The following is a 19829-nucleotide window of genomic DNA, read 5'->3' as shown; positions in this document are numbered from 1 at the left end:
CCTGTATCCTTCTATTAGATACATCCACCTCACCCACTGCTTGATATCTGATGTATCAAATCTAAACACCTCTTTACCTAGCTTTCAGGACATCTTTAATCTGATGCTAGTGTACTTATCCAACATCATTTTCCATTATTCCCCACATATAAACATGCCTGGCTCTTCTCTCCAGACCAGCCAATCTTCTTACTGTTTCTCATGAAGGCATTCTTGGTCTCACTGCTCTGTATTTTCTTTACCCTTCTCTTGGAATGTCCTTTTTGCTAATTGATCACAACCATCTTTTAATGCCCACTTTTCAATAATGTCTTTCCCAACTACTTCATTTTACATTGATTGTTTGAGTCTCTAAGCTGCTATTGTGCTCACCTTCAGTGCCATGCAGTTTAGTATTTAAATGTTCTCTGAATTGTTTCACATGCATTTCTTCCCAGTTCATTCCTAAGGTCATTGAGTGCTGGGTCTTCTTATCTCTCCTGTGTTTTCTTCACAACAGTTAATATAATGCTGTTTACATAATAGGCTGTCCATAAATATTTGTTTATTGCTAGCAATAATCACAAATTGCAAAGGGATATCATCATCATGATGATGTTTGATAACAATAGCTAGCATCTTTTGAAAGATTAGCTTGTGCCAAGAAGTGTTAAGCATTGTCCATGTATCATCTCATTTAATCCTCACAGCACATCCCTGTATGAAGTAGCTTTTGTTACTATCTCCATTTCATAGATGAGGAAGTGGAGGCTTAGAGAGGCTAAGTTACTTGTCCATGTTACACAGCCAGTGAGTGGTAGAGCAGGAATTCCGATTAAAATCTATGTTACGACAATCTTAGGTAGATAACGGTGGAGCCATCTCTCCTCCTTTAACAGATCTTTGTACTTAATTACATAAAATATAACCATGAAAAGCAAAAACGATGTAACAACAATGGAATCCATCGCACTATTGAAATGGAGTTGAAATACTGAAAAGTGATCACACTTTCCACTCCTTCTTTTGTCATTTTTCTGACTCTGGCTCTAACTCTAATATTCCAGTACATTGGTACAAATCTATACATTGGTACATACATGTGGTATGTTAATCTCTCTGTTACTTTTTCCCTCACAGTAACTGACTATACTACTGGAAGAGTTGGAGCCCCTCTTATTTGCTGTGAAATTAAGCTAAAAGACTGGCAGGAAGGTAAGAATTTTATGAAAAGCTCTAGTGATTCAAGATATGCTGAAAATTACTGTCAGCTTTATGACTTTCATTTCGTTAAAGTATGGGGAAGCAAATAATTCTCTGCTGGTTTGCTATTGCCTGTCCCCATGCGTTCTTTTTCCTTAGTGATATCTTTAGGTTCCCAAGAGGAAAATAAAATCTCTAGAATCTAGGATTAATGATTCTGAGCTTGACAATACTTGAAGGTAAAGAGAAAAAAAATTCTTACTGGAGCTTTCTGGGTTTAGAGAAGGTGAGGATCCTTGAAACTTGACTTTACTAGTGAGAATGTTTGGGCTGAGAAAGAAACCCCAGATTTTTAGGGGATAGAATGATGGGTTGCAAACATACACCAACTTCTTAGATCTTGACCCCAGAAAAGATTTTCATAGTTGAGACTCAACTGTCCAGCTATTTGTATAGTTTAATTTTTATATGTGCCTGCAGAGACAAGCCACTTAGAAGAAACCTAGAGATATTGGTGATCATCCTTTCTATAAATTAGCTGAAGGCAAATATCAACCAGTCTTCTTAATGAAAGATACTAAACATACACAGTAACTACAATAAAGTAGATTGTTAAATAAAGCAAATAATTAACAGCCTAGCCATGTCAGATAAAGGAATAATAATTAAAATGCTTAAGATTTTAAAAGAGAATATTTACCTTAGGATGGAACCACAGACTAAAAATTTAAAGTACAATTTACCTTGTAGGACGTAACCCTTAGGTTGTCCAAACCCTAAGAAAATGAATGCGTTTTTATCTAACATAAACTTTAAGTTTCTAAAGCATTTTTTTATTATGTGTGTTATTGTCAGTGCTCTATGAGCAAATGACTATTTGTTTTTTAAAAACACATTTTAAAAAGCCAGTTGCATTCCCAAGAGTTTTACACCTTGAGACTTAGTCTTCCCTTCTTCCATGGTAATGGCATTCCAATTTTACCATGAAAATCTGAAGAAAATAGTACGTGTGTATGTGTTTTGGACATCAACATCAGAATTATTTTATTAGGTAGGTTTTTATTTGTTAGGCAGTGGAATCACAGAAATGTTTAAAGGCAAAAATCTCCTCGACAAGTTTTACTATAATTTTTATTTTCTGATTTCCTGGTACTGGGCCTTAATGTCAGTTTTGGGGAGTAGGTCCATTGTTGAACATGTATTTGGAGTTTTCCTTGCTATGAAGTCTCTGGCTTTATACTGTAGGAATGATCTCAGTTTTTTTTGTTTGTTTGTTTGTTTTTTTTTACATACAATGGGTTTTATCATGTTGAAATATTGAATAGTTTTATCAGAGCAGCTAACAGCTGAAAGGAACCCTGATTTTAATCCTTTTATGACACAACATCTAATCTATATCTTAGTTTACAAATTTAGATTTTTGTATATTTTCCTTAAAGTAAGCCTCCTTCAGTAATACAGAGGTAATGAGTAGTGATAAAATATATTAGTAGTTATTGTCAATTAGTTTAGTGTTTGAACTTTTAAAGTCATGACTGGCCGCAGGTAAAATTAATACAGTTTTCTTCCTGTTTCCCATAGTCCCCCCTTTCCCTCTCACTTTATGGTGCTACCATTTTTGGGTACTTCATGTTTTTTTTTTGGTTAAAACCTCCTTAGAAAAAATTTGAAATGCATTGATATCAGTATGTTAGTAATTTACGTATAACAGCTTCAAGTGTTACTCTTCCTGGGGGTGATTTTATCTTAACAGAGCTCTATGAACACTAAGCTCTAATGGTGTTCTAAGTGTGAAATGTTATGGTATGGGAAGGTTTGAGATGGGTGATTGTTGGTAGTGATTATCATTGAGCCTTTCTTGGTGTTTTTAAAATCACAGTCACCCAGTATCCTCATGTAAATCTTAGTAAATATAAACTAATGTTCTCTCATAAAGTGGTATAAAATTTGATCAGCAGAAAAATACTAACATACAAGCTTTAAGAATTAATGAAATTTGTTGTAGAATAATAACTAATTTACTTTTATGATTTCCAGGCGGTTATACAATTAATGACAAGCCAAACCCCAGAGGTGAAATCGTAATTGGTGGACAGAACATCTCCATGGGATATTTTAAAAATGAAGAGAAAACAGCAGAGGATTATTCTGTGGATGAAAATGGACAAAGGTGGTTTTGCACTGGTGATATTGGAGAATTCCATCCCGATGGATGTTTACAGATTATAGGTCAGAATGTTTTCTTTTTATGGTTTTCTTTAGTTTTATAACTTCAATATATATGAAAGGTAGTATTGATCAGTCATTAATAAAGTTGGTGGTTCCATTAGTTCAAACTCTGGACAAGTTATTTAACTTATGTATGAGCTTCTCCATCAGCAAAACAGGGACAATACCAACCTTATAGGGCTGTTGTTAAGATTAAATGAGTTGATAGATGTAAAAATTCTAAACAGAGCCTGAACCTTAGTGTAAGTACTAGCAGCACTAGCCACAGCAACATTGAGTGTAGAGAGAATGGACAGGGAAATAGAGAATTGGTAATGAGAAAACAAAAAGAGCTCAGAGGAGGTCTTTCTTGGTCAACCACATGTGATTTTATATAACTATTTCCTGTAACATACTCTATGCTAGGCCTTCCTCACTCTTTACCTCTCCACCCATGGGGCAGCATGGGCTCATTTTTTTTTTTTTTACTGTTGGCTATTTATATGGGTCTAACTAGGCCTGAACCTTAGAAAATTAGTATCAATCCTTAGCACTAGTCGGTTCTGAGAATGTCAGTTACTTTGGCATTGTCCTTATTGAGTCTACTGAAGTGGACCTTTATGTTCAAAAAATGACTCCAAAATGGGCTGAATGTGCTGTTCACTTGGATGAGGCAGAAGTTAAAACTTGCTGATGAGGACCACTCAGCAGGATCCCAGTCAGGTCTTTTTTAAGACATAGAGTTTCCTCACCTATATCCAGTGACTGATTTCAATCCATTGCTGGACCTCACGATATCTGACCTGAATATAGTTAGAGATTTCCTGGGAAAATTGGTTCTTCATCTAGAAATTTGATCTGCTGGGGAAATTCCTAGGAACCGTGGTTCAGTTGAGAAACAATAAGCTTATTTTCCCCTTGTTCCTTAATTGCACTGGAATCAAAGGTTATTTCTGTAGACTGGGTTCCCAGGCTATGGGTAGGCAAATCAGCACTCATACGAAGGTTCCAAGGCCATGTGATGATTATTCAAGCTGTGCCATCCTGTACTAGCACTTTCTTAAAGAACTGTCATTTTAACAAGATAATGTCAAAAGTGGAAAAGGAGAATTAACATGTGTTAAATGTGTTCTATATGCCAGACATTGTGGGATATATCTGTATGAGGTAGGCATCATTATTCTGATAAAACTTGAGGATTAGGAGGTTAACTGACATGCCCAGGATCACTTAGCTAGTATCAGGCAGAGTTACCATTAAAATCGAATGTTCCAAAGTCCTAGTTCCTTCTATTAAATTGATTATAATATTTAAGATTATAATAAGATGCTAAAGCTTTGGGTATAAGGTGTAACTTTTAGCCAATACTTATTTAACTAGGCATTTTCTTTTTAACTGGTGTGTATGGGCAAGCATTATATATATGCAGTTTTTGCCATTTTAAAAGTAATGGCAAAAACCACAATTACTTTTGCACCAACCTAGTAATAATTTTAGAAGAAGTAGTTTTGTAAATAACAATTAAGGCAATGATATTCAAAGAAGACAGTCAGAATTGCATATACCTTAGTAAAACAAACTATGGCTGACTTAACATTCTTTATGACTTACAGATCGTAAGAAAGATCTAGTGAAGTTACAAGCAGGAGAATATGTATCTCTTGGGAAAGTAGAAGCTGCACTGAAGAATTGTCCACTTATTGACAACATCTGTGCTTTTGCCAAAAGGTAACTTTCCAAAGTTGTATTTTTTGTTTCATAAGTCAAAAGATATTTAGAAAATAATGTGATTACGTATTATCATAAGGGTAACATAGACTCCTCTTAGAATTTTCATCAGATCTGGGGAATTGTACATTTATGAAAGTTATTGAATCAACAGCTCGAAGATCATTTGAGATAACTCAGACATGTTAACTATGTTTTTGGACACCTGCATCTTGCTAAATACTTAGCTATGCGACAAGTTATTTCGTTTAACATCCGTGACAACTGAGACTTAGCATAAGTAATTTTCCCAAAAAAAGTAACACAACTACTACATGTTGAGATGGATTTTGAACCCAAGTTTTTCTAAATCAAAAGCCTGAGACTGAGCCATTTTCTTTATATGTTGATATGTCTTATTTTTATGGATTTTATTCTTTTTTAAAAATTGTAATTGTGGTAAAAAGCATATAGCATAAGATTTACCATCTTAACAGTTTCTAAATGTACAGTTCAGTAGTGTTGTGTATATTTACATTGGCATGCAGCCAATCTCCAGACCTTTTTTTCTTGTAAAATGGAAACTCTATACCCATTAAACAACAACTCCCATTCCTCCTCCCTCCTTCCCCTGGGAACCACCATTCTACTTTCTGTTTCTATGAATATGACTTCTCTAGAAATCTCACATAAGTAGAATGATACAGTTTTTGTCTTTTTGTGATTGGCTTAATTCCCTTAGTATAATGTCCTCAAGGATTATCCATGTTATAGTACATGTCAGAATTTCCTTCATTTTAAAGGCTTAACAATATTCCATTGTATCCATTAATGTATTTTGTTTATATATTCATTGTCAGTGCACATTTTGGTTGCTACCCCCTCTTGGCTGTTGTGAATAATGCTTCTAGGAAAATGGGTATGCAAATATCTCTTTGAGATCCTGCTTTCAATTATGTGGATAGATACCTAGATGTGGAATTGCTGGATCATATGACCGTTCTATTTTTAATTTTTTAAGGAAGAGCAATACTGTTTTCCATAGCAACAGCACCATTTTTACATTCCTGCAACAGTACACAAACATTCTAGTTCCTCCACTTCTTCATTAGCACTTGTTTGTTTTATATAGTAGTCATTCTCATGGATGTGAGGGGATATTTTGTTTTGGTTTTGATTTGCATTTTCCTAATGATTAGTGCCACTGAGCACCTTTTCCTGTGATTGTTGGCCATTCATATATTATCTCTGGAGAAATGTCTATTCAAGTTCTTTGTTCATTATTTAATTGAGCTGTTTGGTTTTTTGTTATTGAATTATGGAAATTATATATTCTGTTTATTAACCCCTTATCAGATATATGATTTGCAAATTTTTTTTTCTATTCCATAGATTGTCTTTTTACTCTGCTGATTGAGTCTTTTGATACACACAAGTTTTTAATTTTGATGCAGTCCCAGTTATCTGTTTTTGCTTTTGTTGCCTTTGCTTTTGGTGTCACATCCAAGAAATATTGCCAAATCTATTCTCATAAAGTGTTTCTTGTGTTTTTTTTTTCCTAGCAGTTTTATAGTTTTATTAGATTGGTGCAAAATAATTTCAGTTTTTGCCATTAATGTCAATTACTTTTTCACCAACTTAATAGCTCTTCAATGTTTAGATTTTTGATCCATTTTGAGCTAATTTTTGTATATGTTGTAAGGTAAAGGTTCACCTTCATTCATTGCATGTGGATATCCAGTTTTCCCAGTACCATTTGTTGACGAGACTGTCCTTTCCTCATTGAGTGGTCTTAACACCCTTGTCGAAGATCATTTCTCCATAGATACAAGGGTTTACTTCTATTTTCTCTATTCCATTGGTCTGTATGTCTGTCTTTATCCTGGTACTATGGGTTTTATTGTTTCCTAATGAAACTTTATCTGTACTGTACTGTTTCATTGACTAATTTATGAATAACTTTTCTCAATGCTTTCATTTCTATTTTATTTTCTATTTTTTTAGTGACCAGTCCTATGTGATCAGTTTTGTGGTTCCTAATCAGAAAAGGTTGACACTCTTGGCACAACAGAAAGGGGTAGAAGGAACTTGGGTTGATATCTGCAATAATCCTGCTATGGAAGCTGAAATACTGAAAGAAATTCGAGAAGCTGCAAATGCCAGTAAGTAAGAAATTGCTAGACTGGTGTAGTCCCTAAAAGTCATCTAATGATGTCTTTTGCATTAGGCTCTTCAAGATGTTCGCTTTAATAATAAAATACAGGATTTTAAGAAACCTGTTTCTTAAATATGTATAATGGATTTCCATGTTGGAAGGATCCTTCAGTGTCGTATGGTAAAATAACCTATCTAGTTCTTTATTGCATGTTTCAACATCTTTCCCAAAGTGGTCATCTAGCCTGTGTTTGGAATGGTCCATCTTTGGGTAGATCTGTTATATAAATCTACTTTGTGTCTGCAAAGCAGAAATTAATAACTCTAAGTTTAGTAAATAGTGTTATAACCATGATTATGCTTTGTGTGTATACTTTGGCTCTGTAAATGGACTGTCTCAGATGGTACGTTAATAACCAATTGGAGAAAATCTGCTTATATAGTATATGCCAGGAATTGTGTTACACACTAGGAATACAGAAAGTAGTAAGACTCATTTCTTGCTCTCATGTAGTTCATTATCAGGTGAGAGCGGCACATGAGAGAGACAACAATCTTAACAGCAATAGAGAGATGAACGGAGAATCATGGTACCACAGATGGGGGTGCCTAACCTACTTGGGAGGACATGAAAGAGATGTCACTTAAGCTTATTCTTAAGGGTTAATTAGAAGTTAACTAGGTTGGGCATTCTAGGCCAAGAAGCAACATGAGTAAAGGCAAATAGGTATGAAAAGGATGATGTGTGCAGGGAACTTCAAGGTGTCTGGTGTTACTGGTACAGTACAAAGTATGAGGTAAGGCTGTAGAGGTTGGCAGAGGCCAAGTTGTGTAGTACCTTCTATGCTGTGTTCAGAAATTTGGATGTAATCCTGTAGGCAGTGAGGAGCCATTGGCAGGTTTGACTAGGTTAGTGGTGTGGTCAGGTTTGCATTTTGGAGAGATGCAGTCACTCTGGAGGCCGTGCTGAAGATGAATTTGAGGGGGACTGGACTGAGGCAGAAGGCCAGTTGAAGAGGACTGTAGGAGATACCTAGACTGGGGGGTGGTGAGTAATGAAGGCCGGAAGCAGGGAATCAGGAAACGTTTATGAAGCAAAATTGGCACACTTTAATTATTAATTGGATAATGTAGATAAAGGAAAAGAGGAGTCTAGGATAGCCCCCAGATTTGTAGCTGAAGCGACAAGGTAAATACTACTACTGGTTGAGCTAGAAAATACAAGAGGAAGAGCCAGCATATACAAGAAGATGATGAGGTCAGTATGGGACACACATAGTTTGAAACATCTTTTGGATAATCAAAGTTAAAATGCCCAGCAGGCGGTTGTGTATAGTCCAAATTTTATTGGGAGAGGCCTGGACTATACTATAGACTCAGGGATAATTGAAACCATGAAAGAAGATGAGCCAACCTTGGGCGAGATTGTAAAGGGAGAACAGGAGGCTGCAGATGGGTCTCTGGATAACACCAGCATATAAGGAATGGATGAAGAAAGAGATGTGTGTGGGAAGCATGATTGGCAAGATGCCAGGAGAGCAATGCCCATGCAGAGCACTGCTAAGAGAGTTTCAGGAAAGAGAGTAATCAGCAGTTTAACATTAGCAGAAAGGACTGACAAAGCTTATTGGAACATTGATTGGAAAATTAAAGAGATTAAAAATTAATGCTCAAGTTCAATAGTAGGCTTTTTTCCCCCTTTTTCCCAACAAGGGATTCCATTTTTTTTTTAAGTTTCAATGTTGTCAATATAACAAGTATATATCGTTTTAAAAATATCAGTATTATGGACTTGCAACAAAAAGCAGCCCATATTGTATCCCTCTTTTCCCCAAGTCTCATCTGTCTTCAACTTTAGTTGTTTTTTTTAAAGTTTCTGGCATTCGTCTCCATTTTTCTAAAGAAAATGGTTATATTGCTCCTTCTTGAATTTCTCATTTATGATGTTGTAGACTTTTATGGACCACTAACCATAGAAGATGATTTACCTTTCTTATTACCATTCTCCTCCCCTTCCCCACCACACTTTTTCTTTTCCAATATATAGTACAATTCGCATTTTATCCCCAAGTTTCCGTTATGACTATGAAAATATTCACAGCTGAATTACATAGTGTTTTATGATTATATTTCCTTTCTTGGACAATTTTTTGTGTTTCCCTGGATCTTAAAATTTCCTCTCTTCATTAGTTTTTTGTATACCTATTCTTAACTCTTCCTCTAAACTCTGATAAAATTGTAAAAATTCTCCCTAATACAGGAAAGGATAGTGTGTCTGTATTTTTGTTTTCAGAGACATACTTCTTAGAGCCCTTTATCCTTGTACTGAAATTTAGACTATTTGCTCCCCAAGGCTTCCCTTTACTATCATCCTGGGAATTTCCTTTGCTTCTCTCCTATGTTGGATCCTGTTTCCTGGATCTCATATCTGTCTTTTTCCTGGTTTACTTGCCAGTTTGGGTAGAGCACATCCTTCAGCAGCTTCCTGAGAAAGGTGCATGGGAGGTAAATTCTTGAGACTGTGCTTGCATGTCTGAATATGTTTTTATTCTGTCCTCACCCTTGAGATGTGTCTTGGCATAGCTTAGAATGATAAATTCTAAATCATTTTTCCCGAACACTTTGCAGACTTGGCTTTGTTGTCTTCCAACTCCAGTGTTGCATCTTGATTCCCATTCCTTTGTGTATGATCTATTTTATCTCTCGTAGCTTTCAGAGTCATTATGTTAATTTCTGGTGTTTTGATAGTTCATAATGATGTATCTTGGTGTGGGTCTTTGATCATTTATCATTGCGCATACTTGGGGTGGGCCCTTTCAGTATGGAGATCTCTGCCCTTCAGTTCTGGGAATTGTTAATTTATCTTTTGTTTGTTCATTTGCTTTTTTCCCCATAATTCCCCCCACCCTGTATGTCTGTTTCTGGGACTACTTTTATATGGCTGTTGGACTTCCAGCTTTCATCCTCTAATTTTATTATCCTTTTTAAAATTGTTTATTTCTCTTCTTGTTTTATATTCTGGCAGAGTCTCTCAACTTTATCATCTCTTCTGTCTACTGAATTTCCAATTTCCAATATCAGAATTTTAATTTTCAAGAGCTTGTTCCTGTCCTCTCAGTGTTCCTTTTATTTTTTTATTTTATTTTATTTTTTTTTTTTGAGACGGAGTCTCGCTCTGTCGCCCAGGCTGGAGTGCAGTGGCGCGATCTCGGCTCACTGCACGCTCCGCCTCCCGGGTTCACGCCATTCTCCTGCCTCAGCCTCCCAAGTAGCTGGGACTACAGGCGCCCACAACCGCGCCCGGCTAATTTTTTTTTTGTATTTTTAGTAGAGACGGGGTTTCACCGTGGTCTCGATCTCCTGACCTTGTGATCCGCCCGCCTCGGCCTCCCAAAGTGCTGGGATTACAGGCGTGAGCCACCGCGCCCGGCCTCAGTGTTCCTTTTAATAGCACCCTGTTGCTCTTTCATGGATGCAGTCAATGCATTGTCTCTTATTCCTCTGAGGATACTAAAAGGAATCTTTTAATGCAGTTTTCCTCTCCTGTTATTGTCTCTTTTACCTCCAAGTTGCACTTTACGCTTGCTTTGGTCATTGAGTTGCAAGTGTCTGCTGATCCTTGTATGTCCGTATTTAAGAACCAGGTACTAAAAAACTGTTTGGAAAGCTTACTGGGCTTCACTGAAAAGGCATTCCAATGTTAGTGTCTTTTTCTCTTAAGTCATTCTATTTCTCCAAAGGAGATTTCTCCAGTCTCTTGCCCGGTGATATTAGCCTGACTGCCAGAATTCTGGTACCCAAAAGAGGTAAAGGAGTTACTGGGGGGATGGAAGAGCAGTGATTCTCACCCTCACTGAATCCTTCTCTTTTCAGCTTTACTCCCTCCTTCTGTTGTACCTAATGTCCTTGAGTCCCGAGTCTCTGCTTCAGTTTTTCCAAAAAGTAGACCTGCCTACAAATGGCTTTGGGAAGAGCAGCACAGGGTGAGGGAGAACTATTCTCTAAACAGGCTGGAGCCCGGTGCTGCTGTTTCCAGCTTTACCCCTCATCTCTATCTTCAGAAACACAGGCTTAGAGGGCACTTGCCCAGGCTCTACTGTGAGGGCAGTTTGCTGCTTGTTGGCAACCTCTTTTGTTGGTAGTTGCTTTGGATCCCTCAGCCTTAACTTAATTACCAAAAATTCCTTTGCTTTTTGTCTTCTAAGATTTTGTTGCACTTTCTCATTCAGTGCCCTTTTTCTCTTGTTTCACTTTTTGCCTGGTGGTTAATACCTTTTTCATTTTTAAATTATTCTAAACAATTTAAATTCTTTTTTAGGCAGAACAGAGAAAAACTGTATACTCTTCATGTTCTGTTGGAAGCTCTTAACCTAGTTTTAACCCATTGTTTTTCTCTTACAAATAAAAATATCATTTTTTTCTGATTATAGGTTATCTATACTCATTATAAAATATTGGACAACAGAATATTATAAAGAAGGAAGTCAAAATCACTTGAGAGTAGCTTATCTTTGGGTGGTGAGATTACATTTTGGTATATATACTTAACCTGTCAACATAATCAAAGTTTTTCTATGTCAGTAAATAGAAAATTACAGTATCATTTTAAATACTAAATAGTCCCAGTACATAAATAGCCATTTAAAGTCCCTGTTATATTTTTAGGTGAGTTTCACCTTCTTCCCCATCACTGTAAACAAATATAACATGAATCTTGTATACTCAGTTATTTTCTTATGTGATTATTTTCTTAGTGTGAATTCCTAGAAACAGAATTTCTGAGTCAAAGAGAATATATATTTTAAAGACTTTTTTCCTCATTGCCAAATTGCTGCCTCTCCCCAGGAAAACTGAACCGGTTTATATTCCGATCAGAGATACGTGAATATACCTATTTCCCTAACTCTGGACTCCTATTATTTTTATTTATTAAAAATATTAACTACTTAGGTTCCATTTGGGATTAAAAATATAGTTTGTAGTAATAGTTTTTCTATCCGAAAACTAATTTCTCCCCAAGAATAATTTTCTGAATTCTAGATACTGTAAAGTTTTAAATGACAATTGCCTATTAACATAAAATTGAAAAAGCTTATTTATTTTATACCTATAAAAACAGTGTAACATAATATTTCCTTCTTCAAGATAGTTTTGTTATAATATTTAATTGACATAACACACTTTCATATTAATGACACCAAGCTCCCAGAACCTTTTTTGATACAAAGCCTGATTTGCCTTCAATATAGTATTCCCAAAAATATATAGTATTTTCTTTAAGTATTTAAGTATAGCATTTCAAATATAGTATTTTCTTTAAATATAGTATTTCAAGAAATATATAGTATTTCAACCAAAAGGCTAACCATCAGAGGTGCACTGTCGTTATTCTTAGCCATCCTCTGAATATATTAATGGATTAGAATGTGACTTGAATAATTTTCCATTGCATATTTAATTGTGTAAAAGCAACAATGGGGGAAGTCAAGCTGTATCCCACTTTGTTAGAAGGCAGAATAAAATCCTAGGACCCACTAGGTCCTCATAACTTTCCTGTGCTTGGAGTGAGGCATGTAACTCATGATTTGGATAATGAGTGGTAATCATGAGCTAAATGTATAAATCATAAGCCTTTTGTGCCACAAAGGATTTATCTTGCCAACATTTTGCAAATTATAATTTCGGAGACTTATGCAAAAAAGTGTAAAATAGTTTTGATTATATTCAGCAAATTTGTCGGAAGTTATACATCTTTCATAGCAGGCCTCTTCATATTTTAAGTATAATTGTGTGAAGTATACATAGTATCATAAGAATGCAAAATACTTGTTTTTGGGTGATTTGAGCGACTTCCAATGGCTATGAAAATCGATATTTGCTGCCACCTGCAGGTCACGTTTCATAATGTTGTAGTTAATTCAGATAAAAATGCCACATTTTTGTTGGTTTTGTTTGTTTTTCCTTCCCCTAACCTTTCTCACTTGTTGGCAATTTATTCTATTTACGGGAAACTGTGATAGCCCATTGCTTCCTATGGCTTGGGGTATTAGATAATGTTTAGGAATTTTCAAGATGAAACCTCTATAGCTGTCTTTATTTCTTTGGCTTTAAAGCAGGAATTTACATAGAAAGATTGTTTTCAGCCTGCTTTCATTTGCTTGTGTGCAACTGAAATAATGTGCTTGCCTTGTCCCAATCTTGTCAGTGTTTCTGGACTAGTACCTAGGTATGTAAGAAAAGTAAAATGAAATAAAACATTGGGGGGCCAAATCTATACCTGAGAATTTAACTGTTTACTTGAGTTCTAAATGTGACCTTGGGAGCAGATAGGCTTATTTTATGAACCTCTGTGTAATTGAGCTGTACTTTATTAACAGAGTAGACTTGGTTAATTCAAGCAAGTTTTATGTTCCTTTATGACGTATTCAGGCATTATTTGTAGGAAGTTGGTTCTAAGTTAGATTTAAAAGATATTTTCATACTCAACTTTATATTTTTCTGTCATTTTAGTGAGAAACTCACTAGTTCAACCAACCTTTCATAAAACAGACTAGTACTAGAAAAGAACTTCGGTGAATGTGAGTTCTTTGTGCTTGCCACTGAAACCAAATCATTTCTAAAGTCATCTAGGCTATTTTTTAGTAGTTTTTAAAAATGTGCCAATGTTTGCTTCTTGGCAATTGCTGTTTTAAATAATCACATAAAACAAGGCTCATCTATTGATTAACATTACTGTTAATAGGCCTCCATAATTTAAAGAATTACCCTTGTAGTCATAATAAATAACTTGATGGCATATAATTTATGGAATTTGAAAGTATTAATACTACATTAATTATCTTTATGTCCTTCCTTATATTTTTTCCAATATGTATTAGGTTGTCTAACTCAAATACAATATTCATTGCATCAGTTTTATACCATTTAAATATATGAAATTCACAATCCCCTTTTTTATCTGTATTTGAATATATACTAAAATTTATAAAGAATATTTGTCTAGAGAATTTTCTGTAGAATGAATTAATAAACTTGTATGTATTTATGGAGGGCTCTCAACCCTATGGATGGCAGTGAAAAAATCAAAGACCTTGCTTTTATGGAGCTTACATTTGACCTCCATGGCGAGACAAATATATAATATGTTGGGTGGTGATAACTACTTTGAACAAAGCATAGTGTTAAGAAGATATAGAGAGACAAAGGTACTTCTCTTTTGTTATGAGTGATCAGGGAAGTCCTCTCTGGGGAGGTAGCATTTGAGCAGACATACAGATAAAGTATGGAAGTGACACACAACTGTATTGAGAAAGACCATCTCAGGCAAATATAAAGTCTCTGAAGAGGAAGATGTGTGTGTTTGTGTGTGTGTGTGTGTGTGTGTGTATAATGTGTATATGCATGTATATTAAAAACCACATAGACTAAAACTATCCAACTGAAACAACTTATGTATACTTTGAGAAATATGAAATGAAATTGTAAGGTAGAAGTAGCATTAGTAAACTATCTAGTATACCATTAAATAAGTTTGTGGTGATTGGTGATTCAGCACCTGAATCATCTAGGTAAATCCTGAAAAACTCATATCTTATTAATTGTTTCTCCTTCCCCTTCTTTCCCTGTCCCCACTCCTTTCTCCTCTCTTTCCCCCCGTCTCCTTTTCTCCCATCTTTTCCCTTCTAATTTCAGTGAAATTGGAGCGATTTGAAATTCCAATCAAGGTTCGATTAAGCCCAGAGCCATGGACCCCTGAAACTGGTTTGGTAACTGATGCTTTCAAACTGAAAAGGAAGGAGCTGAAGAACCATTACCTCAAAGACATTGAACGAATGTATGGGGGCAAATAAAATGCTCTCTTATTGACAGTTGTGCAGGAGGTAGCCTGGTGGTTTTTCACTTCTAGAATATTAAGCCTTTGTTGAGCTGTTAGAATGTAAGGTATATCATTCTAAAGATACAGTAAAAAGAAAACAAAACCAAAAGTTATTAAAATTGTTGTCCAGTTTACTTTAACTTAGTTTTGCATAGTTCTAGTGCAGCTGAAATTGAAAAGTTATTTCCCTTTAGCTGTGTTATTATAGAGCAGAAATTCTGTTTTTAAAAATTAGCCTAAGATATACTTGTTTTTGTAAAGAAAAATATTTAATGTTGAGCAAAATAAATCGGAGTTGGAGTAGAATGTAGTTTGAGGAAATTCGCAGCTTCCAATGCCTCTTGTCTTCCTATTTCAGAAGAAGTTTAAATATTAAGCATGACAGAAAATATGTATTAACACTACTCAAAGCAAAAGTGCTACAGGGCTTTAAAATTCTCTTCCAACCATTTATCTTAAAGGAAAAATTCAATAGTAATATAATACACAAAATCAAATAATACCTTAGAAGGTATTAAGATTATAATTGTTGCATAGGTTAGATATAGAGTCATTGTAATGTTGTGAATAATTACAGTGCCTAAAGTAAGAATAAAACAACATATACAACACCAAAAAATATCTAGTAATATATTTAAAGGGAAATTGAGCTGCTTTTTTGAAACTTTGAGATCTAAAAATAACTGTAATTATTTGAATGACTTAAGAGGAAAGTACATTGTTTGAAATGCTGAAAATTGCCTTTCTGTGTTTATTCAAACTGAAAAGCTGAGACCAAGAGCAAAATGACAGGAAGGTAAAAAGTTAACAGGCAAACATTTTCTCTTAGAAAAGATGATAAAATCGTAAGTATTTGGAATTAGAACCCTTGCACAGCACTGAACCTGGGAAAGAGATTTAAACTCTGAATTTATCTTTGATAACAGGGATTGCTTTTAAAATGTACATGTAGTAAATTACATTTGTAATTTAAGGTCTGTTTGCTGTTGCTGATTTGATTCTTGATCAGTAGTTTGCATTTCAGGAAGCCTTTCATTTTGCTTTAATTTTAGCAAAGCGGGTTATAATGAATGACTTCCCCAATATCTTGCTTGAACTTACAGGTGATTAACTTGGATGAGTTTTGGGAAGTTAAAGGGAAGAAAACACTGTTACCATTTTTTCCTGTTTGGGAAGAGCTTAGAAACTGGAAATACTAGATTTGGGAGAAGGGCAGAGTTACTTGATAAGGGACTGATGTTTGTGCAGTAACTTGGGAGTGTGGTTTCTTTTTGAATCTTTAATTAAAACCTGGGATTATATATCCCTGATAAATATTCACACTTGAACCATAGTTACTGTAAAACACAAAAAATCTTAATACTGTTACTCTTTGCACTTTTTCTTAATCATTTTATATATATATGCATATATACATATATATATGTGTGTGTGTGTGAGTTGCTTATGTTGTTTTGTACAGATGTGGGCCACCATTGCAACAAAATAAATTCTTTTTGCTCTAAAATATTTATAAAGAAAATACTTAAATGTTATGCATATGGTGGTAATAAGGGAAAAATCAAGTATTATAAACAAGAATGAAGGTTTTTGTAAAGATTTCTGTTCAGTGTTTTGCAAGGTAAAATTTTAGGCAAGTTTTCCCTGGAGTTATGTGTATGTGAGTATTCTCATTCTTCCCAACTTGCCTTTGAAGAGTGAAAAACCATTATCATCAAGTAGACTACTATTCAGCTTTTATTCCTGCCCTGCTGTTTACCCATTAAGAATGAGTTTCTTAGACTTTTCCAATATGTGATTTTTTTTTCCCATTTAGAATGGTGATTTTAAATGTGTGAGTGCATGCACTGTCTTATCTCAGATATTTGCACCCTCGCTCCGCCCCCGACTCCCAAAAGCTGGAACACTGCCAACTGATCTGTTACATAGGTCCTGTAGAAACACATCATTAACACTTAAGGTTGGGTGCTGCTAATTCTTTGCAAAAATCCAAACATTGTTAAGGGACCAGGGAGATGCCACTACCCCTTGATTTTCCATCCAAAAATATACATGTTTATGTAAGCAAATCTTTCCATATTCATAGTGACTTTTCAAGTATTTAAGACTAAAGATTTTGATCTCACATTTTTATACTGTTTAAATTGCTCACAATTATTACATATATATCAGCCATCAAATAAAGTTGTACTTTAAAAATTTACTACAATATGGACATTTCTAAGTCAAACACTTGTGACTTTTGCTTTAATTCCGTGAATGTTCCTGCCTCCTTGATATTTGTATTTATTCTTTTTTTCTCTAGAGTGGAGGGTATAATTGTGTGATATTTCAGAAATATAGATAAATGATTCAAAAAGTCACAGTTAAGGAGATTCATGTTTCTTTGATCATGAATAACTGATTAGTGATTCTTGCCTATATTTTCCTGATAGCATATGACAAATGTTTCTAAGGTAACAAGATGAGAACAGATAAAGATTGTGTGGTGTTTTGGATTTGGAGAGAAATATTTTAATTTTTAAATGCAGTTACAAATTATAATGTATTCATATTTGTACTTTCTGTTAAAATGCACGATTGCAGAATTGTTGAGATTTTGTGTTTATTCTTGATGAAAAGCTTTGTTCTTGTTTTTAAGTTTGCACTCAAATCTTAAGAAATAAATTCACCCATGTTATCAAGCCAATTTGTACTTCATTATGCATTGAGAGAAAATCTCCAAGTCTGAAGATTATTAGCCAACGTTTTAAACACATATTTTTAAAGTACTCATCTCCAAGTTTGTGGAATTGCATTAAGCAGTTAAACAGGCTTGTATAGTCCCATCCTTTAGTTCAGAGTATTTGAATCCCAAACTGTTACTTTGATCCAGTCAATAGAGTAAAACCCCTTTGTAACACTGATACTTTGGGACAAAACATGGATTGTCAGTAGGTGCTACCAAATTATAACTGCTACTTTTAGGCTAATTAATATTTTAGAGAGAAATTAATTTGAGTTATATGAGGGTGTGTATAAAATGGCATTAAGAGCTCTATTTCCTGGCTTTGCCACTGTAGTTTTTGGCAAATTGATTAACATTTTGGAGCTGCATTTCTTCATCTGGAAAAATTGGGTTGATAGGATCTGCCTAATAGGATTGTTGTGAGAGTTAAAATGTAAGGTGTTTAGAAAAATAGCTTATGCTAGCTATTGTTATCATAATTATTATTGTATCTAGACACTATTCATCAGTCAGGTTGTTTAAAGTATTGACTAGCATACTCAGGGCCTTCAAGAACTGACTTCCCCTGAAGATTTTGTGAAAAAAGTTCTAGATCTAGAGGTCAGGAGACCTGGGTTTATTGACACCAGCTTTGTAACCATGGGCCAATCTCATAACCTTAGCCTTAGCCTCAGTTTCTTCTTCCCATTAAAAACACACACACACACACACACACTTCAAAAATGATGCCTTTTGCAAAAAGGGAAACACAAATGACAGAAGAAATAGGGAACACGATAGTCCTTATGGTCCATCATGTCTAGCTTTAGTATTGTGATCTTACTGTTCTAAGCTCTATTTTCTTAAATGATGCCCTAGGTTCTGAGTTTCCTATAGGGCTGTGAGACTATGGATCACAAGAAGTTGAGGATTCTACTAGGTATAAGGAGTCTGTGACTCTTATTTTTTAATTATTTATGTATTTTTGTCTTGAGATAGGGTCTCACTCTGTCACCCAGGCTGGAGTACAGTGGCTCCATCATAGCTCACTGCAGCCTTGAACTCTCCTGGGCTCAAGCAATCCTCTCACTTTAGCCGCTGAAGTAGCTGGGACTACAGGCACGCACCAGCATGCCCAGCTAATCAATTTTTTTTTTTTTTTTTTTAGAGATGGGGTCTCGCTATGTTGCCCAGGCTGGTCTTGAACTCCTGGCATCAAGCAATCCTCCCACCTCAGCCACCCAAAGCGCTGGAATTACAGATGTGAGCCACAGTGCCTGACCCTTATGTTTTTTAAAATTTTAATCAGGGTTTTGCACACATAATGTAAAGGAGTGCTTCCAAACTTCTTTTTATTGTGATCCACAATGCTGTACACACATTTTATGAAAATATTTTGTGAAAAAACAATACTAATGAGGTGCACACTGGTTTTCTATTCTATTTCATTTACTTAAATGTTGGCTGTGACTCACTAAATTGATTTAATTACCCTGTAAAATAGTGCTGCTCAGTAGAACTTTCTGTGAAGTTGAAAAGATTCAGTATCGGCACTATCCACTGTAGTGCATGTGGCCGTGGATCATTTAAAATGTGGTTATTATTGGCCATGCCCGGTGGCTCGCACTTGCAATCCCAGCACTTTGGAAGTCCAAGATGGGAGGATCGCTTGAGGCCAAGAGTTTGAGACGAGCCTGGTCAGCATAGTGGGACCCCAGCTCTAAAAAAATAAATAAATAAAAATAAAATAACAAAAATTTAAAAGATCTTTTAAAAAATAAAATGTGGTTAGTATGACTGAGGACCTGGATTTTTATTTTTATGTCCATGTTGGACAGCATCACTCCAGAGAGATTGTAAGTCACGGTTTGAAAAGCACAGGTTTAAAGGCAGCTGTTACACAAAGTCGCTGAAAAACAGCTATCCACTGCCTTCATCCTCCCCATTTCCTCTGCCTCAGAGGCAACCACTTTTAACTCTTAGTTGATTATTTTG

The 19829-nt window shown here is 35.2% G+C and overlaps 1 protein-coding gene across 7 annotated transcripts in view; it reads left to right on the top strand.

Moving 5' to 3' along the window:
• ACSL4 (acyl-CoA synthetase long chain family member 4) overlaps window positions 1–17811 on the top strand; it is a 111501-nt gene extending 93690 nt beyond the window's left edge. For all 7 annotated transcript variants that reach the window (XM_050777619.1, XM_050777622.1, XM_050777620.1 and 4 more), the window contains 5 exons: window positions 1120–1194; window positions 3220–3411; window positions 5004–5118; window positions 7102–7259; window positions 14944–17811. In XM_050777619.1, the coding sequence (XP_050633576.1) occupies window positions 1120–1194; window positions 3220–3411; window positions 5004–5118; window positions 7102–7259; window positions 14944–15101 (698 nt within the window). In that variant the 3' untranslated portion in view covers window positions 15102–17811. The remainder of the gene's footprint in view (window positions 1–1119; window positions 1195–3219; window positions 3412–5003; window positions 5119–7101; window positions 7260–14943) is intronic.
• Window positions 17812–19829: the final 2018 nt, after the last annotated feature.

Source organism: Macaca thibetana, chromosome X, assembly GCF_024542745.1.
Source record: "Macaca thibetana thibetana isolate TM-01 chromosome X, ASM2454274v1, whole genome shotgun sequence".
In the NCBI taxonomy this organism is placed as follows: domain Eukaryota; kingdom Metazoa; phylum Chordata; class Mammalia; order Primates; family Cercopithecidae; genus Macaca; species Macaca thibetana.
Note: the sequence above shows the minus strand (reverse complement) of the source record. Positions and strands in the feature narration are given on the sequence as shown.